Source organism: Carcharhinus amblyrhynchos, chromosome 21, assembly GCF_965287045.1.
Source record: "Carcharhinus amblyrhynchos chromosome 21, sCarAmb.v2.hapA, whole genome shotgun sequence".
In the NCBI taxonomy this organism is placed as follows: domain Eukaryota; kingdom Metazoa; phylum Chordata; class Chondrichthyes; order Carcharhiniformes; family Carcharhinidae; genus Carcharhinus; species Carcharhinus amblyrhynchos.
The window spans coordinates 10832708-10860025 of record NC_137344.1 but is presented as its reverse complement, the minus strand read 5'-3'; the positions used below and the strand labels follow the sequence as shown (position 1 = coordinate 10860025).

The following is a 27318-nucleotide window of genomic DNA, read 5'->3' as shown; positions in this document are numbered from 1 at the left end:
TTGCTTCTTCCACCAAGTCTTAAATTCCCAGTTGTAGTGCCAGTTGAGATGCTTTCTCAGAAAATCCTTCTGAAGAAACTCTTCAGTTTGGTTGTTGGGAGGTTGTTGAAAGACTAGGTACCAGTGCCTTGGGTATTTTCACAGTCCACTCTCAAAGAAGTTGTGTCAAATCTCACATTCCTGTACTAGTGCAATCCTTCTGACCCTGAAAGGGGAAATGATGTCTACCCCTACTCAAATTCAAGACTGGTATTAACAAAAACTATGTATTTTAATACCAAGTTATTGAAGAGGATCCTCTACATTTGAAGATAAGAATTAAATTGTGTTAGATCTTACTCGTGGAAAACAGAAGAAATTCAATTGTGTGTCTTAATAACTCAGGTAAAAGAACTCAACATAACTCAATTGCAGCTGAAAACACTGGAAATCCTCAGCAGAACAGGCCGTATCTGGAGAGAGAGCAACAGTCAACCCTTCAGATCAATAACCTTGATCAGAACTGGGACAAGTCAGATGTAACAAGTTGTCAGCAAATGGAAGGGGTGGGTTGGGGGGTGGTGGGCAGTGGTTGGAGCTTAGGAAAAGAACAAAAGTGAAGGTCAATTATAGGGTGGAAGGCAAGATAAAGTAAATGCCAGTTGTTGCAGGGACAAGTAAAGGAGAAAAAGATGTGTCTTAAAAGAAATGTGAATGGTGAAATGATAAATCACCACTGGTCAATAGCAAAAGCAAAGGAATTACAAGATTGAGCCCAAATTAGTGAAGAGAATGGAGATAAAATTGGGGGGGTGGGCAAAAAATCAGTTTCCACACTGCCATGAATCTGAGAGACTTTATTCTGGGTCTGAATTTGCTTGTTCTTTCTCCTCCTCCCTGTTCTCCCTCGCTTCTCCAATACGGATGTACTTGTATGAAAAGGTAGTTCCTTTATTTTTATACAACTCGGCCGTCCTTGAAAGGAGTGAGCTGTGTTTTAAAGATGAAGAGACTGTTTCTATCTGAAAGTGTTTAAAAGCTTCACTGAGACCGCGGAAGACAGCTTTATTACTTAGTGTCCTTCAGAAGATGGCGATTTGCTGACCCTTGAACCTTGGCAATTTGAAGAGTTTAGTTTACAGGGTTTTGGGCAATTGTGTTAACTCAACCATTCTGTTGGTAAAAGCTAGTTACCACCTCTCAAACATGGGCTTTCACATATGAATGTTAATTTCGGTCACAAATTACTTGATGCTTTAGTTGTAAGTAAATTAACTATTGGTAGAAAGTTTCTGCACTCCACTCATGACTAAGTGGGTAAATACAGAGTAAGTTGTGGTTCTAAGCCATTTGGACTTGATCTGCACCATTACTAATTTCAGCTGTGACAATTCAGACGATATAGTTCCTCTTAGCAGCCCCAGCCTAAGAATGGAGAAATTGGGCATGGAACCTTGATCGCTAAACTTCATCCTTGCTGAGCATTTTGGTAGGCAAGGTGATATGTGGCTTGGAGGGGAACTTGCAGATAATGGTGTTCAAACTAATTTCAGGGATGAAGAGCTTATTGTCTGAAGAAAGGTTGAGCAAGATGAATGATCTTATTCAAGCATATAAGGTCCTGAGGCAATTTGATAGGGCAGATACTAGGACCATCTTTCCACCTGGGAACTAGAGCCAGGGAACACTGCTCAAGAATAAGAGATTTGCCGTTTTAAGTTGTAGGTGAGGAGAATTGTTTTCTCATCCCCAGAAAGCTGTGGAGTCCAAGTCATTGAGTTTATTCAAGGCAGAGTTGGATGGATTTTAGATAGATAAGGGAGTTGAGGTAATGGGAGGCAGATAGCAAAGTGGAAGAGAGATCACAACTAGATCAGCCATGATTTCATTGAAGAGCAGAGGAGGCTCAAAGAGCTGATTGGCCTACACCATTTCCTAGTCCTGTGTTCCTTGCAATCAAATTCTGCAAAGAAACAAGCAGTGCAGGTTTTGAGTGGTATCCCATGCCAATCAAGAAGTAAGTGTTGGAAGTCTCCTTTGTAGGTGATTGGATTTGAACACCATTAGGTACAGTCTCTTTACCAAGTTGCTTCATGAAGAATTTGGAACTAATCAGCACCTTCACAGTGTACAAGATTTGGAGGATAGGGCAATTGCCCAGTTCACAGCACAAGATGAAAGGCTTTGTTTCATTCAATCCTTCCAGACATCTGTTCTAAAACTGCAACTGGGTTACATCAGGAGACATCCATGGCTGTAGACGCGTGCCTCAAGACAGAAGTTCGAGTTGATTAGTTCACTTTTATTGCACAATTCAAAATTTAAAATGTTCTTGGTCTTCCAATGGACCAAAAAAAAGCAAAATACTGCGGATGATCTGATATAAAATAGTGCTGGAAATATCAAGAAAGGAAGTATGTTAATGAATATATTCTCACAATATTAACTCTGTTTCTTCCTCTACAAATGCTGCCCGACCTGCTAAGTATTTCCAACACACTGTTTTTATCATTACAAATAATTTGTTAGTATACGTAGTGCTGTACAATTCTGACATTTTGATAGTTTAATTCCTTTTTCATTTTCTTCTGACATCTATTTCTAATTTGCGTAAAGCTGTTTGAGAAATGCAATTAAATAATTGTGTTACGGCGTGGAGATGATGTTTCCCTCTGCGCGATTTTGGAATTACCCAAAGGGATATACCTCGCCTCGTAATCTTAAGTAAGTGTGTGTGAGGAGTTGGAAGTTGTTAGTTTAGGTAAATTAAAGCAGGATCGGACATTCTCTGTCATGAACAATTAACAGGTCTTTATTTTTAAAACTGCTGACAACCTTACTAAAACAATTAACAAACTGAATAAACTCCCCAATGGAATGCTGTCTGAATAATACAAAACTCATGAATGAAACACAGGTTTATAAATTCAAGTCATTCTCAAAAGGATGTATATACAACCAGGCACTTGTTAGAAGTCTGAAGGCCTTTGCTGTTCAGGTCTGACACATCTTCTGAGTTGACCTATTTTCCGACTGCAGATGGCAAGAGATGTACCTCTCCCTCCTTCTGACTAAAGAGGTGGCAAGATTACTTTAACTGTTATTTCCCCTTGTCTGGGGTAAATACCTGGAATTACCTCTCAGTATTCTTGCAACGTGGGTGGCTTGAGGCTGTCAACAACATTGCATTCGAATTCTGTTGGTTCTGTGTCTTTGAGTGCTTGCTTTAAAATCATTGGTCCAATTCAAAAGCCTGTTCGGCTTTGCTGGAACACTGGTTGCTAAGCTTTTGACACAATGTGCAAAATTGGCTTCTGTAGCCTTCTTTCTACAGTTTAAAAATTCCAAGCATAAAGACATATGCTTTTAAAGAGACAATGCTATATGATTTCTTCTTTTGATTTCAGCATTTGTTTTCAATATTTACATTTTGTCAAACACCACATTTTTAACCTTGTATATGCAACTTCATAACAATTGGAATTGAAAATTTAGTGCATTTAGCTGAAGAATGGAAAGCCATTATGATTAAATGTGTTTATAGCAACATTAATTTACTTGGTTTGAATTGAAATGATTTGCATGAATCCTTTTGCAAAATATTTCTAATATGTAGAAAGCAATGGTTAACTGATGGGCCTAATTATCATAAATTGTTATGTAATTGGCCAGAGCTTTTGTCTTGCTGGTGTTACAATTCAAGCTCTGAAGCATGGGGAGCAAATGATTGTTCACCTCAGCAATGAATTTTAACTCTGTCTCCATTTCATTTTCATGCTGAATTTCTGATTAAACATCATCTTTGATGGTTGTAGACTTAAATGTAAAATATTTAATGGAAAGCTCCAGGTTTGCCCCTGAGTCTATACTGAATTAGCTGATCTGAGTTGGCCAAGGTAGGTGAGGAGAGTGAAATGTGGGAGATTTTCTCACTAATGACTCCCAAAGGAATGGGCAAGGCTGTGATACCAGACAAGGATGGCATCAGAATTGGCTCAGATACTCCATACTGTCAAGTAACCTACCAATCTACCTTGTTAGAGCTGACGCATGAAAAGCAGCCACTTGGATGAGGTGCCAGAAGTTGGCTATGCAGTGGTTTATGTTGACATTTTCAACAATTTGAATCTACAGGCTGAGTTAGAGTTCTATGTTACTCTGGAAGCTTTGCTGAGAGTCAGCAGAGGGGTTGTTGATGGTGGATTGGTGGAAAAATGGCAGCCCAAGACATGTGTGAATTATAAATGGCAATCACAAGCCAGTGGCAGATGTGCTGGAATTAACATGATGATAAATCCTACATTATTTGGTAAATTCTGTAAGGTACCTTTGTTTCCATTTGTGGAGACTAACTTTCTTTGCTTCAGGCCACATTGAACTATTTGCAGTGGCCTTAGAATTGAAAAACAGATGAGAATCACCACAAACACAAATCTATGTTATGTTGGAGATTAAATATTCTGTGCAAACCTACATTCTCTGACGTGAGATCATAAAGTTTATAAGGGCAAAACCTTAAAATGTGTCCTTTGTGTCTACGTTATGTAAACATTACACTCAACAGCAACACTTCCATTTTTTCATTATGTAAGTGTTCTAGATATTCAGTTGCTACTCCATGGGAACTCTTCTTTTACAGAAAAAAAGCTGCATAATTCATCATTTTGACAATCTTTCACATTTAACAAGCCAGTCTTCAGAGAAGCGTAAATATTCATCTGTAGGGCAATAGCTGCTTTTTCCCTACTCAGTGCTATGATGAATCTAATTGTTTTTCCTTTCAGAAAGCTACAAGAGAATATATGCACTAATATTATAAATATGTAATATATGTATAACGTAGGAGTATATAATTGATTGAAAACTGGTTTTTCAGAAAGTCTGCCATGAACAGCATTGTAGTGATCGGCCTTAGCCCCTGCAACACCAGCAAACCTTATCTAAAAAAGGTAATTGGCCCTCTGTTCCTGAACTGAGGGGAAAATATGCTGTGACTTCCACCCCTGATAGTTATCCGACCACTTGATGCTGAGTCAGGGACAGATCATTGTGATTAGTTTTGTCCAATCTCAGACATGAAGCATGATTTTCCTTCAGACCGAGAGCGTTATTGCATTTTAAACACCTATATTTGTTATATTGGGTATAATTCTGGTAACCATAATTAGAGCGAGGGTGTCCAGAATTTAGAAGCTGTGCAAATGAGAGTGAGCAAAGTCGTGTCTTCAAAACATGAGCTAAAAGGGAAGTCTAAAGAAACTATTATTATAGAATCCTTGCAGTGCAGAAGGAGGCCATTTGGTCCATCAAGCCTGCACCAACACAATCCCAGCTAAGTCCCTGCCTTGTAACTCACGTATTTACCCTGCTAGTCCCCCTGATGGTAAGGGCCAATTTAGCATGGCCAATCCACTTAAACTACACGCCTTTTGACTGTGGGAGGAAACCGGAGCACGTGGAGGAAACCCACGCAGATAGGTGTAGAACGTGCAAACTCCACATACACAGTCACCTGAGGATGAAATTCAGCCTGGGTCCCTGGCACTGAGGCAGCAGTGCTAACCACTGTGCCACCGTGCTGCCCTATTGTTTGCTACTAGTAAGAGAAAACTCGGGACAGATACTTTTCAAATATTTAAAATCCTTACTGGAATGGATTTATTCAACCCTGACCACAGGCATCTTTGGAGATGTTGTGTTGTGATTTGTTTTTGCTTTTTCCTGCCTCTTCCTCATCTCGCTCTTTTGAAGCCTATTCCCCAACTGTAAATGTTATCTTCCTTCATCTACCTTATACTGATGACAAGACATCCCAGGTTTATTAAGCTCCAAAGGGTTTCTTCTCCCCTCTGGTTCTTGGACACACAGTAGTTGTTCCAAAGTACACCTGAGGCAGACTTTTCTTAATTAGCGAACTGCTTCAGTCACTATCTTGATTTGTTTCAATTAAGGGTTCTGAAGTAGTTTCAACATGATCACACTGACTTTTAATTACTTCTCAGAAGTTTGTCATTTCACATACATCACCGCTCTGATCAAATACTTCCTATTACAAAATGTCACTTAGATGTCAGCAACTTGCATACTATTTTCAGAAGCTTTTGTTGTTGGCATAGCATTGATGAGCATGCTTCTCCAGAGGCAAAAGCTTTGCAGTAGCTTATTAAAGATGAAATGCAAGAAGATATCTGTAAACTATCACACCTCAGTCAACTTCTGAAGATGTGCTAAAGTTGCGGACACCCTTATTTTACCATACAATTATAAATTGTAACTAAGTCATAATTTTTATTCAACATGTGCAATTATGTACAAATTTATTTTGCAAAATCTTATCTTTTGTGAAGAAAATGTAATTATTTATATTTTTATAGCAGACTGTCATTCTAGTAGTCTGATATTCTCACATACACTGACTTATAAATTTGATTGCACGTGCTAGAATTTTATTTATTGCAAAGTCTCAGATTTTCTCACACACAAAGTTCTGACAATGGTACCATTCAACAAATTGTGTATCCACAGAATTGTAGCTGAACATGATTTAATTAGATCTGGCCATCTCCTGACTGAAATCCATGATTGTTGATTAGTTACTTCTCAGACTGGATGTATTCTATTTTCCTGGAAATGGAAGTAGAACAAGCTTGATTCATGGTTTAACCTGATGTTTAAACCGTGGAAACTCTCACCTTGTTTTCTCCATAACATGCTGCCTTTCTCTTGCATTATTTGTGCAGAAACAAGTTGCAATTTGCAAAGAAACTATCTTAAATATTTGGGGTAATTGTAGAACCTGATATGGCCTCCATTTTTGATTAGGTTGCTTTGGATTTTCTTAATAAAAAAGGGCTGGTGATTTGGTTTAGCAAAGATTATGATCTAACAGTTGGTAGGTGCTATACAAGCCAAGTAGAACGTAGAACAGTACAGCACAGTACAGGCCCTTTGGCCCTCAATGTTGTGCCGAGCTATGTCCAAACCTAAGATCAAGCTATCTCAGTCCCTATAATTCTGGTGTGCTCCATGTGCCTATCCAATAATCGCTTGAAAGTTCCTAAAGTGTCCGACTCCATTATCATAGCAGGCAGTGCATTCCACACCCCAACCACTCTCTGCGTGAAGAATCTACCTCGGACATCCCTCCTATATCTCCCACCATGAACCTTATTGTTATGCCCCTTTGTAACAGCTACATCCACCCGAGGGAATAGTCTCTGCACGTCTACTCTATCTATCCCTCTCATCATCTTATAAACCTCTATTAAGTCTCCTCTCATCCTCCTCTGCACTAAAGAGAAAAGCCCCAGCTCCCTCAACCTTTCCTCATAAGACCTACCCTCCAAACCAGGCAGCATCCTGGTAAATCTCCTCTTCACTCTCACCAATGCTTCCACATCCTCCTTATAGTGAGGTGACCAGAACTGAGCACAATATTCCAAATGTGGTCTCACCAACATCCAGTACAGTTGCAGCATAACCCCATGGTCCTTAAGCTCAAACCCCCTGTTAATAAATGCTAACACACTATAAGCCGCCTTCAAGGCTCTATCCACTTGAGTGGCAACCTTCAGAGATCTGTGGATATGAACCCCAAGATCTCTCTGTTCCTCCACATTCCTCAGAACCCTGCCTTTGACCCTGTAATCTGCATTCAAGTTTACCCTACCAAAATGAATCACGAAGGGAAACTTGGCAAGCTATCACACCTATTTTCTGTTTTTATTTTTGCTATAAGAAGCTATTTGTGCTGAAGTCAGAAGCCATAAATTCTGGTAACACTTTTGGAGATTTTAAATATTAAAGTAAAACATTCATTTAAAAAAAAGAAACATTAAACACACGTGGTTACATTTACACAGTTAATAAAATAATCTAACAGAACATTCCCCCAAAAGATTCCTACTTGGTTAGATTCACAAATAAGCACCCCTTTAGGCAGCAGTCCCTTTCATCTACTGAAAAAAACAAATGTTACAACAAGGCACAGCCCACTATTGCCGTTAGAAAGAGATGTTCCAGGGTGCCTCCCTCCCTATCCTACTCTTATGAGATAATCCCAAAAACTTTAAAACAAAACCTTGTTTTCTGAAAAGAGAGACTGCTTTCTAGATTGGGTGAAAACTGCTTCACTTTGCTTTTATTCACAGCACTCTCCCAGCTCAGCACACTCCAGGATATCTGACACGGCCACTCCTCCGCACAGCTCCCAGCTTCTCTTTAAATATGTTTTTTTTCTCTTCCATTCTTTTCTTGTTTGAAATTTACTTTTCCCGGGATACGAAAATATTTTATGTTCTCTTTATGACCAGCCTTATGACCAGCACTTTCAGATAAAATAAAACTTTGCCTCATTTATTTATGATCATTTCCCAGCTGTAAACCTCTTTTTACTTTCTTTGAAAATATAACAATTCACCACAGCAAACTACTTTATGTCCAAATGAAATTTTCTACCCATTTGTCATTTACCTGTAGAACATCCAACTGGGCCCTGTTTACTTCAAGTACCTGCCTTTCACACAGATCCTTTGTTCTCAATCTTGCAACCCAACTTTAGTTTAATTAAAATAGACACACACACACACACAGACACCCTGCTTCACAGAATAACACAATAAACGCTCAAAATATCTAATTGATTAATGTTTTCTTCACATGACATAGAATTGTAAAATCTTGCAGCATAGAAGACAACCACTTGATCTGTCATGTTTGTCACAGCTCTTCAAATTAGTTTTTCTTCCTCATGCATGTTTTTTCTTTATCAGATATATATGCAATTTCCTCTGAAAGCCATTATTGAATCTGCTTTCAGACTGTGTTCCACATCATAACATGCTGTGGTTATCATAAATCATAGAATCATACTGTGCAGAAGGAGGCCCTTTGGCCCATTGAGTCTGCACCAATCACAATTCCACCCAGACCCTATCGCCATTACCTCATACATTTATCCTAGCTAATCCCCCTGACACTAAGGAGCAATTTAGCATGGCCAATCCATCTAACCTGCACATCTTTGTACTGTGGCAGGAAACTTGGGGAGAATGTGCAAACTCCACACAGACAGTAACCCAAGCCTGGAATCAAACTCGGGTCCGTGGCGCTGTGAGGCAGCAGTGCTAACCTCTGCCATCGTGCCACCCTAATCCTGTCATCTGGTTACCAATTAACTTGTTTGTGGAAACAGTTTCTCCTTATTTCCTGCTCTGCATTACGTTCCATCTGCCATTTTGCCTGCATATTTCACCAGTTAAATCTCTGCTGTTCAGAAACCTGCTACTACCCTCCTCACTGTTTAATATTGCAAACTAATGAATTGTGTCCCCTGAACCAAAAGGGCCATGGTCCGAATTCAGATCCCTCAAAGATAGCACTCTACTTCGTTCCAAATTTAAAAACAGCCATTCACCCAGACTTTCCCTGCTCTCTCTTTCTTCTCCAATTTAGTATCTATGCTGCTGATGCATCATTAATTCCATGGGCTTCAGCCCGGAAATTATTGCACACAACACATTGTGTGATGTGCTGCTCAAATGCTACAATTTTGCTTAACATGTCCCAGAGGCAGCAGAAATCTGTGAGCAATATGCTGCACCAAATAACTTTTGCTATAAATAGTGCCGTCTCATTTAAGTATCAATTTTTGGTCATTTTTGTCCGAAAGAGGTGAACTTAGTAGCAGTTTATGTATTGCTGTGTAATTTTAATCTTTTCTATTCTGATCTGCATTTAGCTGCCAAATTCTTTATTGCAGTTTCATTATCAATTGTTTACTTGCTGAATTATTTATGTGTACCCTCTGGCAACACAATAATTATATGCTGTTAATGCTCTGAGTGATGTATTGGGTCAAAATCTATTTTATTACCAGGATAGGAGAGAATTGGCTTCAAGCATTCAACTAATGAGTTCCATAACAGTGTAAAATAAAAGTACCGGAGGTCTTTGTAGCACTGTGGATCATTAATTACTTCGCTTGTGTACTTTCTTGTGAAGTTCATCTCAGATTCTGGCAAAGTTGCCAGTGTTTCATGTATGTAGCATTTTTAGAATAGTTTGTGGAATTGCTGATCATTTGCAAACAAAGTTCATCATTGATTAAGAATTTAAAAAGTCAAATATTGAGGTACTAAACCATTACAAAGGCAACTTGCAAAAGGAGGAATGAGAGGTGAAAGTGCCTAAATATAACCAGTTTAATTTTTAATCTGGTGTATTAATGAGTGAGTTCCCACTGATTAACCAAGGAATTGCATTTTATCTTTGTAGGTGTATCATTCAACAGTGTCTACACCCAGATCTGGCGTGTTTTGCTTCATCTGGCTGCTGATCCTTTCCCAGAAGTTTCAGACCTCGCTATGAAGGTGCTCAACAACACAGCTTACAAGGTATTCTGGACAGTAGTGGCTTTCGTTAAATACTGAATGAATCATAGAATCCCTACAGTGCAGAAGGAGGCCATTTGGCCCATCAAGCCTCCAGCGACAATAATCCCACCCTGGTCGTCTTAATGCAACAAAGATCTGAACCAACATTTCCACTACTCTTGCCATTTACTTCTTTACAAGACACACTTACTTTCTCCTCCCACTCCCCCCACTCCACCTCCGATAGATATAACGCTTTGTTTGACATATGTTCAAAGCTCAATGTTCTTTGCCTCAAAATCCATATTATTAGATAAGCTTAAGGAGGGCTCAAAAAGTCATACAATGATAGATACGAGAAAACTACTGAACTGCCTGTGGGTGGATACTCCCCTAACCCCTGCTAATCTCCCTGACGCCAAGGAACAATTTAACATGGCCAATCCACCTAACCCACACATCTTTGGACCGTGGCAGGAAACCGGAGCACCTGGAGGAAACCCACGCAAACACAGGGAGGACGCGCAGACTCCGCAGAGATGGTGACCAAGGCTGGAATTGAAGTCTGGTCCCTGGCACTGAGAGTCAGCAGTGCTAACCACTGTGCCTGAGAACAGTAACTGTGTAAAAGTGCCCCCTCCGGTTTCCTCCCTAAGTGTCAACTTGGTTCAGCTGATAGCAAGCTCAGATCTGAACCAGTACATTATGGGTTCAAACCCCATTTAATGGCTTGAGTACATTAACTAAGCTGACATTTTAGTGCAGCACCGTGGAAATGCTGAGGTGCGTGTTATATAAAGGCTGCATCTTCCTTTTGATTCTGGTGAATGTTCAAGATGATGCATCATTTGTGTGTCTGCATTTATATACATGATTGTATGAATAAATTCATGCTATTAAATTAGATGCTTTTAAAATTATTTTTTAATATACTGTTTATGACTAAACAGTCGTGAGATTAGCTGTTTCTAACCTAATAAAAATGCATCAAAACACATTACTATTCTTAAAGCTGAGTATCCATCTACAGGCAGTTCAGTAGTTTTCTCGTATCCGTCATTATATGACTTTTTGAGCCCTCCTTAAGCTGATCTAATAATGTGGATTTTGAGGCAAGAGCATTGAGCTTTGAACACACATCAAACAAAGCGTTATACCTATTGGAGGTGGAGTGGCGGGGGCGGGAGGAGAAGATAGGTGTGTCTTGTAAAGAAGAAAATGGCAAGGGTAATGAAAATGTTGGTTCAGATCTTTGTTGCATTAAGTGGCATCAGTCACTTCTGTAAAATGTCTCAGTCTTTTGTGTCCTGTATCGACTTGTATGATAAAATAAATCTTGGATGTAACAGTGCATCCCTCTGGGCAGTTGTTGCTTGCATGAATGCTTCTTCGATTCCTGCCAGCGATGAAAAACCAAATCAAGGCAAGATTTCAATCAATTTCAAAGCATTCTGGCACTTGATTTGATTTATTATTGTCACATGTATTAACATACAGTGAAAAGTATTGTTTCTTGCTCACTATACAGACAAAACATACCGTTCATAGAGAAAGAAACAAGAGACTGCAGAATGTAGTGTTACGCTCATAGCTAGGGTGTAGAGAAAGATCAACTTAATGTAAGGTAAGTCCATTCAAAAGTCTGACAGCAGCAGGGAAGAAGCTGTTCTTGAGTCAGTTGGTATGTGACCTCAGACTTTTGTATCTTTTTCCTAACAGAAGAAGGCGGAAGAGAGAATGTCCAGGATGCGTGGGGTCCTTAATTATGCTGGCTTCTTTGCCGAGGCAGCAGGAAGTGTAGACAGTGTCAATGAATGGGTGGCTAGTTTGCATGATGGTTGGGCTACATTCACAATCTTTTGTAGTTCCTTGCGGTCTTGGGCAGAGCAGGAGCCATTCCAAGTTGTGATACAACCAGAAAGAATACTTTCTATGGTGCATCTGTAAAAGTTGGTGAGAGTCATAGCTAACATGCCAAATTTCCTTAGTCTTCTGAGAAAGTAGAGGTGTTGCTGGGTTTTCTTAACTATAGTGTTGGCATGGGGGGACCAGGACAGGTGGCTGGTGATCTGAGCACCTAAAAACCATAAAGTGGCAATCATGATCAAAGCTCCTTGTTCCACTCAGCTTAACCTAGCTTCTCCTAAATAGAAAAAGTAATGAACTTGCTTCACGGTTTGGCAGTGGTGGATTATCATACTTTGATTTTAAGAATGACTTTGCCTTCTGTACATTGGCGATTAAAACTTAACCCCCCCATGTGCAAGTGCATCCTCTCATCACTGTCTATAATGTTAGCGTTCAGTCTCACAAACAATCCTCACCCAAGAACACCCCTGCCTTATTTGACAGTCATTGCAAAGAATTCAGTTGATGGAGTTGTCACAGTAGGACCAAGTGAATGATCATTAGGAGATTGAACTGTCGTCCGTTGTATCCCGTATGGTGGTTCAGCTGTCATGTCTGAGCCCTAATCTGAATCTTTCAGACCTGACTGTCCTAGGTTGTAGCCTTCTGAGAGCTAGGCTGAGCTCAAGAGCAGAATTTTGATTACTTACTACACCAGCCTCATCCCTCAAACTCCCATAATAGGAGCTTACTCAGAAATACCACATTGTAACTAAAGTGGGATGTCTTGTAAGGATTGCTGGTTCGCCATGAATTTTGGCCTTGGGTTTAAAGCTGTCTGTGAATATATTAGCAATGATATGAGGTGACATTTGAATGTGACTGTCTTTTACCTTTGGATGAGGCTGATCAATGAAATGATGTAGTCTGTACAGTATAAGATGCCCACATTGAATGCTCGTACATGTACATCTGGAGCTGTAGAAATCTCTGCCACTTCTTTGAAAATAGAAAGACTGTCTCCAGAGATACTGTGGAGAAGATCAGAGTGATTTTCAAAATTCAGAGCTGTGGGAATCTGAGTGCTTTTACTTGTCTCTCCTTCTCTGCTTGTGTGGATAAAGTTGAAATTCTACAGCTAATGAATCATTAAAATAGAAGCCTTTGTAGGGGGGAAGCTTCTACTTTTGAACATTTTTTTCTTGTAGGTTATTCGTTTGAGCGAGAATATTAAAAATAGCTGCTGCTGATTATTTTCATTTTTGAACAATCTATAGAACATGTACTTCATGGTGTTGGAATGGCTAGTGGTATAGCATAACATGTCCTTTAATCTTCTTCATGAGAATATTTAAAACCAACCATTTTCCCAGCAATGTATGATGTACATTATAAAAGGAAGGTAAGTATCCTCTCCCACCCCCCACAATCCTTGTGCAATGCATACTTACAGGTGCTTTTGCCTGGTCTAGTGCTCCTACATAGAGCTATTCCAGTGGCTGCAACATGGCTGGTGGAAGCCTGCTGATTTTTATTCTGAGGGATACAATAGATAGCCTTGCAGAGGACCTTAGTCCTGCTCTTGGGCCTTGAAGGCCCAACTTCAGACTACACAACCTCCGCACGGGTGGCAGCAATCTGGTCGAGCTGGCTGAGACACCAGACATGGTATTGTCAAGAGTGGCAATAAGCAAGAATGATCGCTGCCACCCTGAGAGAGGGCAGCATTCTCCATGGTGCCGCTGCCAATTTCTCCTGATGGTCCTCAGTAATCTGCCTGAGGGAAATTGCTGGACTGCCAGGCATGTTCCTTTGACCACTGAGATCCTCAACTCTGGCAGCATTCAGACCTCCATCTGAGCTTCCACTGCAACACTGAGATGTCATGTAGCTTCCATCTGTGCTGCAGTGGAAGCTGGGACAGTGGCCACCAGGAGTACAAAACCTGAGAGTGGAAATGACCTGAAAGCTTCAGAGCTGGTTAGGTGTATTGGCCATGCTAAATTCTCCCTCAGTGTATCTGAACAGGAGTGTGGCGACTAGGGGATTTTCACAGTAACTTCATTGAAGTGTTAATGTAAGCCTACTTGTGACAATAAATAAAAGCTTTAAACTTTGAAAACTGTAAGATAAACTATGTATAGCGAAACCAAATCAGGTATGTTTCAATGTAAGTTGTGACTTGAAATAGTCTCGAGTCCGTTCTTTCCAAAGCGCATAATGTGCAGTGTTTCAGAATGAGCTGTTAGCTGTAGATTATGCTGAGTTATAACTGACCAAGAAGGCTGGATGTGTTGGTTATAATGGTCTCCACTGAAATCTTACAGCTTAATGCCTTTGTCCTTTCAGGAATCGTGACAGTTAATTATGACTAAAGGAATAATGCCAGGAAGGTTTCTTAGATTTCCAATGAAAGTAACACACTGCTTTTGTAGCCATTATAGAATGCAATTCAATTTATATCTGACCAAAAGAGTGTTTGTTTCTGATTAATGGATATGTGCGGTTTCTCTCAGCGCACTCCCCCATCTTCCATTTTGTATCAAACAAAAACATCAGACTGCATTTAGAATCCTAACTCTTTGATATAAAGTTAAAGGCACGGTTCTTATATTTAGTGTTATGCACATCTGCAAAAGATGATGTCTGCTGATGTATAAAAATACAGGAGAGTGACACATGCTGATATCTTTGAGCAGAGAAGTTGTTTGCACTATAGCTGATTTGACGCAGTAGGAGGCATGAAGAATCTCCCCAAGCTCATTTCATTCCTCAGGTCGTAGAGTCATGGTCATAGGGTTTACAGCATTAGAGGCCCTCTGGCCCATCGTGTCTGCACCAGCCATCAAGCATCTATCTATTCTAATCCCATTTTTCAGCACTTGGTCCGAGGCCTTGTATGCAATGGCATTTCAAGCGCTCATCTCAATGCTGCTTAAATGTTGTGAGGGTTCCCGCCTCTGCTGCTCTTTCTGGCAGTGAGTTCCTATTTCCCACCACCCTCTGGGTGAAAAAGTTTTTCCTCAAATCCCCTTCGGCAGCACGGTGGCGCAGTGGTTAGCACTGTTGCTTCACAGCGCCAGGGTTCAATTCCCGGCTGGGGTCACTGATTGTGTGGAGTTTGCACGTTCTCCCTGTATCTGTGTGGCTTTCCTCCAGGTGCTCCGGTTTCCTCCCACAGTCCAGAGATGTGTGGGTTAGGTAGATTGGCCATGCTAAATTGCCCCTTAGTGTCAGGGAGACTAGCTAAGGTAAATACATGCGGTTATGGGAATGCCGCCTTGGTGGGATTGTGGTCAGTGAAGACTCGATGGGCTGAATGATCTCCTTCTGCACTGTAGGATCCTGTGAATCTCCTGCCCCTTATCTTAAATCTATGCCCCTTGGTTTTTGACTGGTCAACTGAGGCAAAATGCTCCCTAGTTACTGGCCCCTCTACTAAGGGGAAAAGCATCTTTCTACATATCCTATCTAAGTGCCTGATAATTTTGTACACCTCAATCATATCCCCCCAGCAGCCGCCTTGTTCGAAGTAAAGCAACCCGATTTTGATGAATGACAGCCTTGACTGAAATGTGGTTTAAATCGCATATAAAATCAAAAGGCAAGAGCAAGCATTTTAAAATTTCAGTAATTTTATTTGAAGTTTGGGAAATATATGTCATGAATTAAGAACTAATGAGGAAAAACTGCAAAGTAATTAGTGATTTGTGAAATGATTCTGAGTGTATACAAACCTGCAGTTTTAGTAGGTAGTTGGAGGGTGACAGCTAGTCTGAAAAACATGGATGTGAGGAACCCAGCTTGGCAGATGATGCTGACCAACTTCCTACGCATTTTACCTCAGCATTTATTGAGCGTGAAAAAAAAATGAAACCTCCTTGACAACCATGGAAGCACTGCAAAAACATTTTAATCCATTGTGAGCAAGACTAATGATGGTGCAGATAGTAGGCCATACTGTAAAATCCATTAGATTTATCAAGCATAACTAGAATTAACACATAGTGTACTTTAAAAATCTTTGTTCTATCTGATGCATTTCTTGCTAAGCTCCTGCAAGCCCATGGAAGTTTTGTGGAAGTGTTTATTTTTGCATCATTTGGTTACTGATGGTTGTGGTTGGTGCAGCCTTGATAGGCCAAATGATCTCCTTTTGCACTGTAGGACTCTATGATCTGAAGGCATTTCCAGTTAGGCAGCTGCAGAGGAATGCCAAGGACAGAACAATGGCTTCTATACCGCATTTGTTGAGCCAACCAAGGCTAATGGAGAAATTCAGCTGTCCTGATAAATTTGTCACAGTGGTTCCACAGTTCCATGACAGTGATGTGTCCTTGCATGATGATGAATCTTCTGATTCATTCCCAATCACTAATGGAATTAAACAGAATTATGTGCCAGCACCGACCCTCACTAGCATATTCTTCTCCACCATACTCTGTGATGCTATTAGTCCTGGCATTGAAAATAGATATCACATGGACGGGAAACTGCTCAATCTCAGACACCTCCAGTTAAAGGTTTTCAAGGACATAGAGTGCGATTTCCTGTTTGCTGATGACTATCCACTAGTGGTTGGTTCAGAGCTGGATGTGCAACGTTACATGGACTTGTTCTCTGGACGTGTGACAACTTCAGCCTTATGATCATCACAAAGAAAACAAATGATACACCAACCTGCTGCAGGAAAGCCCTATCTCAAGCCCAAGATTTCAGTCCATGACCAGAACCTGTCAGCGTATTCACTTATTGCAGCAGCGCACACCTTCAATCGATCTATCTCAATGATGAGGCAAAGCAAGTGTAGCTTTTGATGGACTTGATTCTGGCATGGAGAGAAATAAGGCCTGCCTACCAAGCTGAAATTTTACAGAGCAATAGTCCTGCCCATTCCGCTCTAAACATGTGAGACATGGACTATGTGCCAGCACTAATGCTGTAAAAGTCAACTAGTTGAACTCCCTTCAGAAGCTTCAGATGTTAGGATAATTTGCCAGACATTAAGGTGCTCATCCATGCTGGCATGCCAAGGATTCATATCATATTGAGACAGTCCAACTAATGTTGGCTGGTCATGTAGCCAGAATGCTTGTTGCTCAGTGAATCGCCTGTGGAGAGATTGAGTCTGAAGTACGCCACCATTGGAAGTGCTACAAAAACATTCTGAAGGCTTTCTGAGGAAATGGGACCATGGAGAAATGTGCCCAAAATCGCTGCACCTGGTCCATCCAAATAAAAAAAATGCAGCCTTCTTTAAAAGCAAGCTCATGTCCAAAGCAGAGACAAAACACAAGGAGCGGAAATCCCAAGCCGTCAACTTCACCAAAACTCAATTGTCTGTGGTATCCTGTCCTATTTTCTGCACAAGTTTCTAGGAGCAGATTGGCCTTAGCAAACACATACCCAGAACCCTACCAAACACTCCAAATGATGAATGTGGCCATCTTTGCCTTGATAGACGGGCAGCATAACACTGATCTGAAGAACGTTGAAATGTTTATAAAAATGCTGGGACTGTCCACATTCCTTGATATCACGGCATGTTTAAATTCTATTTTGTGGTTATTAGTATGCTTTTTGTATTAGTCTTCCATGGGATGTGAGTGTTGCTGACAGGCCAGCATTTGTCACTCATTCCTAGTTGCCCTTGAGAAGGTGGTGGTGAGCCACTGCTCTCTGTGTGGTATTGTTACACCACAGCACGGTTAGGCAGGGAGTTCTGAGATTTTGACCCAACAGTAGTGAAGACAATATAGCTGCAAATGAGGATGGTGTGTGGCTCGGAGGGGAATCTGCATTCATCTGCTGCGCTTGTCTTTCTAGATGGTTAAGGTCATAGGTTTGGAAATTGTCACTGAAGGAAGCTTGGCAAGTATTGCAGTGTGTCTTATAGATGGTGCACATTTCTGCCAGTGTGTGTTAGTCATGGTGGCAGTCAATGTTTAAGGTGATGAATAAGTGCCAATCAAGTGGGCTGGATGCTGTTGAGCTTCTTGGAGCTGCATTCATCTAGGCAGTTGGAGACTATTCTATCACAACCCTGATTTATACCTTGTTGCTGATAGACAGGCTTTGGGGATCAGAAGGTGATTTGCCTCCCAGAGAATTCTCAGCCTCTAACCTACAGTCATTGCCACAGTATGCCGATGGCTGCTCAATTCAGTTTCTGATCAGTGATAACTCCCAGGATGTTTAAAGGGTTCCAGCCGTGGCAATGCCATTGACCATCAAGGGGGCAGTCAGGTTAGATTCATTCTTGTTTCAGATGGTCATTGCCTGACACTTGCTACTTATCAGCCCATGCTTGAGTATTGCAAGCAAACGTGGACTGCTGTAGTATCTGAGAAGTTTTGAGTGGTAGTGAACACCCCCACTTCTGACCTTATGATGGAGATAGCTCATTGATGCTGTTGAAGATGGTTGGCCCAAGGAGAGCACGCTGAGTAACTGTTGCAGCAGTGTCCTAAGACACTGATGATTGATCTCAAACAACTCAGGATATCTTCCTTTATGCAAGATGTAACTCCAACCAGTGGAGTGTTTAACCCCAGTTCCAATTTTGCTAGGGCTCCTCCATGCCTCGCTTTATCTAATGTGGCCTTGATGTCAAGGGTAATCACTCTCACCTTACCTCTGGAAATGAGTCCTTTTGCCCATAGTACAACCTTGGTCTATATGAGGCCTGGAGCTGAGAGGCTCTGCTTTTGTACATGTTAGTAGCAACTCATCCCAGCCACCACTGGCACTCATTGATAATTTAGATTGAAATAATTGATCTCCATAATATTAGCCACTTTGCCAGTAACCCATTTATAGGCACAAATCTAGACTTGAATTTAATACTGAACTGGATTTGCTGAGTTGTCATTGCCTTCCAAAATTAATTATTACCTATTCTAATTCCAGACTTGAATCTAACAAATTAGTTAGATTATAAATAGCTGTAGTCTCAACAACATAATTGTTCTAAGTAGTTTTAAAACATCTGAAAAAATAATCAGACATTTTAAAAGCTGATTTTAATTAATGTAAGCGTGACAAGAGGCAGATGATAGCAGCTTGCCATATTTGACTGCTCGATAATTTTTAATTAAAAATATGACATGAGACATGATACTTCATTTATTGAATTGGGTAGTTCATAGAATCATAGAATCCCTACAATACAGGAGGAGGCCATTAGGCCCATCGAGCATGCACCAACTGCACTCCCACCCAGTCCCTATACCCATAACCCCCATATTTGCCCTGCTAATCCTTCTGACACTAATGGTCAAATTCGCATGGCCAATCAACCAAACCCGCACATCTTTGAAGTGTGGGAGGAAACCGGAGGAGCCGGAGGAAACCCATGCAAACACAGGGAGAACATGCAAACTCTGCACAGACAGTAACCCAAGGCCAGAAATGAACCCGGGTCCCTGGTGCTCTAAGGCAGTAGTGCTAACTACTGTGCTGCCCTTGTATGATATATGTATGCAGGAAATGATTTTTGCTTGTTGATGTGGATGTAGTCCAACTACTGAATTTTTAGAAAACATTTAATAACTTCCTCATCAAATGAAGGATAAATAGTCATAGATTATTAGCCACACTGGGGAGGCACTGCCAGTAGTTGAAGTTAAGGATGCTGAGTCTCCCAAGAATTGGTTGTATATCTAGATTACAGACAGTGTTGGTAAAAAATGCAGATTTGCAGTAGATGGTCCAAAATGAATGTCATTTAAGGATATGTTAAATGTGGGAGACTGTTCTCTTGTTCAGTACAAAGGTTGACTTGTTTATATTGCAGCTATAAAATGATGGAGTGCTTTTTGCTTCTTGAAAACCATTCCATGTTATTCCTTTGAAAGGAAGAATTTTTTGATGTCAATTCATTTACAACCAGGTGAGGAGGGGCAGAATGGTTCCACTTCTTTTGTTTGATGACTAGGTTTTCTTTCTAATTTATGGGAATGTATTTGCCATTTCTGTAAACGCTTACCTGTTTGCGCTGTAATCATAAAATAATCAATTGGACAGGTTTTCTTGAGTTTAACAAGGAAAGATGTTAGTTTTATTGAAGTTGCACGAATGTGGGTAAAATAATAAAATATGCACCAAATTCCCCACATGCCTGTACGTGTACGTGCATGCATGCGCACTCTGGCTCATTGCTCAGAAGTTGGTAGGTGATCCTGTTGTCTCAGTTTAAAGTTTCAGCTGGTTAATTTGGTCATTCCTCTGGGACTCACCTGATGAAGAGGCAGTGTTCTGAAAGCTTGTGGCTCGTGCTACCAAATAAAACTGTTAGACTTTGACGTGGTGTTGTGAGACTTCTTACTGACAATGAAGTTGAACAGAATTTCTGTTTTCTAAATGTCTCTAACGCAGAAGGTATTCTGCTGGTTGACCTCTGTTTCAGTGAGCAGGGCTCCAAGCTCGCCAGGAAGCCAGGGGAGAAAGAGCAAGGCTCAATAGCTTCAGCTGCCTCTCCCCAGTTCATCGGCATCTCAGTATGCACTCTGCAAAATCTGTCGCCTTTATCCCACATAAAGGGGTTTGATAGTCATGTGATTTGTTCTCATCACTATTAACTGTTATTAAGGCTGTTGTTCACATTATCCAGAAGCACCTTGATCAGCTGTTAGTTACTGCAAAGTTACCTTTTCCATTGTCTCATGACCCAAATGATTAGGTTTAATATTCCAACTTCAACAGTTGAATATCTGATGCTTAATTTACTACCTTGAGAACAGGACTGAAGGTGGTGTATTTCACGTTCTTTGAGAATTCACCATCTCTGGTGTGGTTTTCGCAAACCTGATGTCCCCATCCTAATGAAGTAGATGGTGGACAGCATAGTCATGCAAATTGATCATAGAATCCCAACAGTGCAGAATAAAGCCATTTAGCCCATCGAGCCTGCACAGACTGCAATCCCACCCAGCCCCTATTCCCATAATCCGATGTATTTACCCTGCTAATCCTTTGAGACTAGGGTCAATTTGACATGGCCAGTCAACCAACCCGCACATCTTTGGACTATGGGAGGAAACTGGAGCACCTTGGGGAAACCCACATAGACGGTACCCGAGGCTGGAAGTGAACCTGGGTCTCTGGCGCTGTGACACAACAATGCTAACCACTGTGCCACCGTGTTGTCCCTACAATGTGCTGATTAGATGGATTAGTCATGTTAAATTTTCCCTCCATCTACCCAAAAAGATGCCAGAGTGTGGCAACTAGGCTATTTTCACAGTAATTTCATTGCAGTGTTAATGTAAGCCTACATGTGATACTAATAAAATAAACTCGAAACAAATTTATGCTTTATTCTGGACTAAACTTTCCCATGCCTTTTATGACCATATATTCATCTTTGTTCCTTTTCATTCAAGTCTGAAAAGCAAATGTTTTCTCTGTGGCTCAATCCTCTGACATTGGGGATTGATTACATTGCTTTTTTCAATACTACCTCAATGATTTGAATGGATTTTTCTTTACTCTAAGCAGAGGCAGGCCCAGTTTGCAGGGTTCGATCCGATCAGGCTACTGCACCATTTGCTATTTTGAATTTTATCTTGCTGCCAATTATAATTGATTAAAATCTGCTAATCTAACATTTTGAACTTTGACTTTCTGGAGCACTGTATGAAATACCAACTGCTCGACCTGTTTGATGTTTCTTTCCCGTCATCGTGGATATTAATTTTGTTGAATGTTATTCCAAAATGAAATGAAACTTTTTGAAAGAGTGCAGAAATAGAATTTATATGAAAATTCAATTTTTAGTTTTCACTGAAATTTTGAAAATCCTGGAAGAAATATTGTGCATGGTGCTGAGCTTCTCAGCCTGCATAATGTCAAAATCATTTCAACAAGAAAGTATCGCTGCTTAGAATCAAAACCCTCCTGGAAATAGCCTTTGTGAGTTAGCTATGTTTACCAACTAATCTTCAAGCTAAAAACACCAAAATCACTTGGTGTTTTCATAATTCTGATGAAGCAAAATTACATTTATGTTAAAAACTCATATCTTTCTTTTGAAGTAACACAGCATCGATGATGCCCAAGATTTGGGGGTCTTTGGTCATTTTTGGTACATTTATTCCAGTAAAGTGGAATGGCTAAATGTGACCTATCATTTCTGTATAATGTATTAATGCTTGCGACATGAATTTGTCATGGTATAAAATTTTTACTATTTTGATCAATGTTTCTCTGCAGGCTACAGTTAATGCCCGGCCACAACGTATCCTAGATTCCACGAATCTCACGCAGTCCGCGCCAGCCAGCCCGACCAGTAAAGGAACACACATTCATCAAGTTGGGTAAGTCACTGAGGCAGATGTATAACAGAAGGTTGCCTTCTGCAGCACCATGCATTCTGGTGGCAAGGTATTTTCAGCTGGAAGTTTATATTTAGATTTTTCTTTCAAGTTTACAGTAAATTAGATCCAGCTCATGGATGGAAGTACAATCAATTCAAGCTGTGTTAGAGCATCAAGGTGTGTTAGACAACCAACTTCCATTATTAGCCTTTTATTCTGTATTCCAGTTTCAGAGCATGGATATATATTCAAAGTCTTTGCTAATGGCTTGCACTCCCTGTACACGTCAACTTATTTCCTGTGAGACAGACTTATCATTCTTGCTATGTGTGAATGTTCACAGTCTAGACTGTCCACCATCCTGGCTTCTGGCTCATTTCCACTCCACCTTCCACTGCAGGGTTTGGAAACCACTGTTTTCCAGCCCCCCAGACTGCCTGTCTACAACTTCATGCCAAAGTCTGGTGCCTCATGTGGCTGTTCACATCTGCTTGTCGTCAGTATCATTGTGACTCCTGGACACTTGTGGATTATTTTCAAAACTTGAAGATATTTGTGTTATGACAATTTCATTGCAGGCAATCCTATCAGGTAAGGAGCGCTAAGAATCATAGAATACCTACAGTGCAGAAGGAGGTCATTCAGCCCATCGAATCTGCACTGACTCTCAGACGGAGCATTTTAGCCAAGCCCTAATCCCTTATCCCCAATTATTTATTCTGCTAATCCCTTAACCCCAATTATTTATTCTGCTAATCCCCTAAACCTACACATCTTGAAATGCTAAGGGGAAGTTGAGTGTGGCTCAATCTGTGGATCTTCGGAGTGTGGATAGAAACTGGAGCATAAGAACATAAGAAATAGGAGCAGGAGTAGGCCATCTAGCCCCTCAAGCCTGCCCCGCCATTCAGTAAGATCATGGCTGATCTGTCGTGGCTCAGTTCCACATTCCCGCCCTCTCCCCATAACCCTTAATCCCCTTGCCTATCAAAAACCTATCAACCCGCGTCTTAAAAATATTGAGCGAGGCAGCCTCCACCACTTCAACGGGCAAAGCACCTGGAGGAAACCCATGCAGACATGGGGAGAACGTGCCAATTCCACGCAGACTTGCTGCCTTAACACATTGCACCATGTGCCGATTCCTATCTGGAAGGAAAATAAGTTGAGAGAGAAGCACACAAGTTAACCAGTTCAGAGAAGCTGTAGCAGCAATCAGTAGATATTGAGAAGTTAGAAACTGCGCTCTTTGAATCGCTGCAAACAAGCTCACCAGAGGTACACTGGAATTAAGTGAAATTTATGAAGCACCATGACGAGGGCAGCATGGTGGTGCAGTGGTTAGCACTGCTGCCTCACAGTGCCAGGGATCCAAGTTCGATTCCCGCCTTGGGTCACTGTCTGTGTGGAGTTTGCGCATTCTTCCTGTGTCTGCGTGGGTTTCCTCCTACAGTCCAAAGATGTATGGGTTAGGTTGATTGGTGATGATAAGTTGACCCTGGCGTCATGGGGGATTTGCAGGGTAAATATGTGGTTACAGAATAGGACCTGGGTGGGATTGAGGTTGGTGCAGACTCCATGGGCCGAATGGCCTCTGTCTGCACTGGAGGGAATTTATGATTCTATGATCTGGTGCTTCGTTCAGTTCGCTTAACTAAAGCAGAATCCTCAAGATCTGGGTTTTGGCCCATCCAGGCTGTTCTGTTCCAAGATCTAGTTCTGGCCAAGCCCTGTAGACAATGATTATGTATTTCTAAAGACACGTCAACATTTAGTGAATCAGCAAAGCAGTTCATTATACTTTTCCAAAACCTTTTTTTACAAGATTTCTACTGTGAATCTGCATGGATGGGAAATTAGGATAAACTGAATAGTTACATTAATCTTGTGGCATCATAAACTCACAATATGTAGACGGTATGACTGATAGTGAAACAAAGCAAATGACTGATTACAACCCGAGGGTGTATTTCATTTTAAGAACAATTAAAGCATTTGGAGCCTCACCTCTGGCCTTCACTCATGTTCTGTGCCTGAAGGCAGATTGTTGGCTCTTAGTCTCCTGATGCTTCATCCTGAGCCTCTGTCTTGGCAGCAGTTTTTGCCGTGGTGATTTGCCATTGCCTTCCACTTCAGGAGCAGAGCAAGGAGACAGAGTCCAAATCTACCTCAGCCAGAACTGGAGTTGAACCTGGTACTGTTGCCATTGTTCTGATTCACACAGGTGCTGCCTCCCCAGCTGATCTAACCAGCCCCCTGTCTCCGGTCTTGGGATACCATTATAAACCAGCACTTTTTTTAAACAGTCCCTTCATTAACTCCTTTAACTTTGCTGAAAAATTTGTCATTAATGATGATCATACTGTGCTGTTGAAAAATGGGTTGTAATCTATGTTCCCTGTAATTTATTTCGGAATGTGCAGACAATTTCTTCCTGTGTTGCCCCTTGAATATTGTGTTATGCAGTCTTGGTGATTTAAAGGAAACTTTTGAGTTCCTGTCACCTTGGAAGGAACATTGATTGTAATACAGACATTCGTTAAATTACTATCTGGACTTTATGGCTTGCATGAAATGGTAACAAAATGAATGGCTGAACATTTTAATCCATAAATTGACCATCATTATTGTGGAACCATGGAGATATATAGCATAGAAGACAACAGTTTGATCCTTCCATGCCTGTGCCAGCTATTTCGAAAGAAATTAAAAATCATGTCAAGTGTTTGTTCTGTGCTCAAGTTGGAACTATCTGTACTAAGCCCACACAATAACTTCGTCCACATGAATAGGTGCATCCAGATTTCAACAAGATCCTTTCAAAAACTCCCAAGCTCGTAGCCAGTGATAATAAGAAAAGCGAAAAAAAGTAACTTTTATTACTTCTAATAATAGAAATGTGAGTTTGTGTGTATAATTGCTCATCATCGAATGATGGATACCTGGTACTGAAATCAGTAAGTTTTAACATGTACTCCTTGCCTATCTTTGCTTTTTGTAGGAAGTTCAGAGGTTTTGCATTAGTTGATTTTTCACTGAATTCCAACAAACTTAGCAATCCCTTTGGGTAATAGATGACTTGAAGCGGTGACTTGGGCTTGGCACTATTGTCTTTATCTTCAGCTTGCTGGATATTTTGAGGGTTTGGATCTGCTACATTGGGCAGCATTTAATCATCTAGGATTATAGAATTCCTACAATGCAGAAGGAGGCCATTCAGCCCATCGAATCTGCACTGACCACAATCCCATCCAGGCCCTGTCCTGATAATCCATGCATCTACCGTAGCTGGTCCTCCTGTTATTAAGGGGCAATTTGGCCTGGCCAATCCACTTAACCCGCAAATCCTTGGCGTGTGGGAGGAAACCTGACCACACAGAGGAAACCCGCACAGACACAGGGAAAATGTGCAAACTCCACACAGACAGTGACCCAAGCCGGGGATCGAATCTGGGTCCCTGGCATTGTGAGGCAGCAGTGCTAACCACTGATGATATCATCTCTTTGGTAGCTTCTTGGATGTTGATATTCAGCCAGTCATTGATGTCCTCAGTATACAAGTATGGAACTGATGTTATTTAGAATGTGGGCATTGAATCTGTTGTATCCACAGTTCTTTTACTTTCAAGTATTTCATTTTCAAACTTTGAAATCATTCATGTGGGCGCTGTTGATTTCCATCGTAAATGAACCGCTTAGGTTTGTCTCCGGGAGTTTTTTAATACAGTTGATCATTTCTTGCCGGGAATGACGACACACAGAGGTTCCTTTATTTGTGTTGAAGTTCTTCAGGCAAGCTGCCATTTCATCTTCGCTCTTCCGCCATCCCCTGCTCTCCCATCGGGTCCCTCCTCCCCCCCTCGTCCCCCGTCAGGTCCCATCCCCCACCCCCCCAACAGCAGTGTTGTCAGCTTGTGGAGCTTCTTTGCAGCAAAGGAGGACCGTCAGTCTTTATTTCCAAACATTTTGTTGGTGTTATTTCTTCTTTGATGATATTTTTTAGTACAGGACTCTGTCTTCGGAGTTGTACACTCGTTCATCATTGGATGCTCTTTCATGTAAAGACTTTAATTCAGCCAGAAATTATATTGCATTGTCTCCACGGGCCGTTGTTCAAGTTACTTTTAAGTAACTCTCAAAATACCATGTTGGTCCTGATCTTTGCTAAACATCCTTTGCCGGCTCTGAACCCTGCAGGAACATTGGTATTTCCATTTTGCCACAAAGGCCTTAACCCAAATAGTTGGCTCAGATATCGTTATGCCCTCTGTTGGATCAACCACGTGTATATGCTATTGCCAAGGGATGTGCTTTTGGCATTTCAAGCTTGGCAGTCTTCTTCCATTGCCGTCAACATCCTTCTCAACTTCTTCATCTTCATACCACTCACAAAGTGTTGATTCAGCAACCGCCCCCCACCCTTTTCTTTCTAAAACAGATGCTTGCATAGCACCTTTCTTGATTTGAGTGATGATTATCAGCTTTTAGACAATGGTGTATATGGGTATTAGTGTAGGTTTGACCTGTACTAATACAGAGAAAATTGACGTGGGTGGCTTGCTAGTACAGTGGTTATTATTGCTGCCTCTCAGAGCCAGGGTCCAGGATTTGATTCCAGCCATGGGTGACGGACTGCGTGGGTTTCCACCAGATGCTCCAGTGCTCCTCCCACAGTCCAAAGATGAGGGGATTAGGCTGATTGGCCATGCTAAATTGCAGGGGATTAGCAGGGTGAATATGTGGGGTTATGGGGATAGGACGTGGGTGGGATTATTGTCAGCGCAGGCTCGATGGGCCAAATG

General features: G+C 41.1%; 1 protein-coding gene across 1 annotated transcript in view; it reads left to right on the top strand.

The window, feature by feature from the left end:
* Nucleotides 1–27318, top strand: part of rptor (regulatory associated protein of MTOR, complex 1) — a 443649-nt gene that overhangs the window by 313086 nt on the left and 103245 nt on the right. Inside the window, exons 21-22 of the mRNA XM_080209484.1 lie at nucleotides 10255–10373; nucleotides 22413–22516. Coding sequence (XP_080065610.1) covers nucleotides 10255–10373; nucleotides 22413–22516 — 223 coding nt within the window. The remainder of the gene's footprint in view (nucleotides 1–10254; nucleotides 10374–22412; nucleotides 22517–27318) is intronic.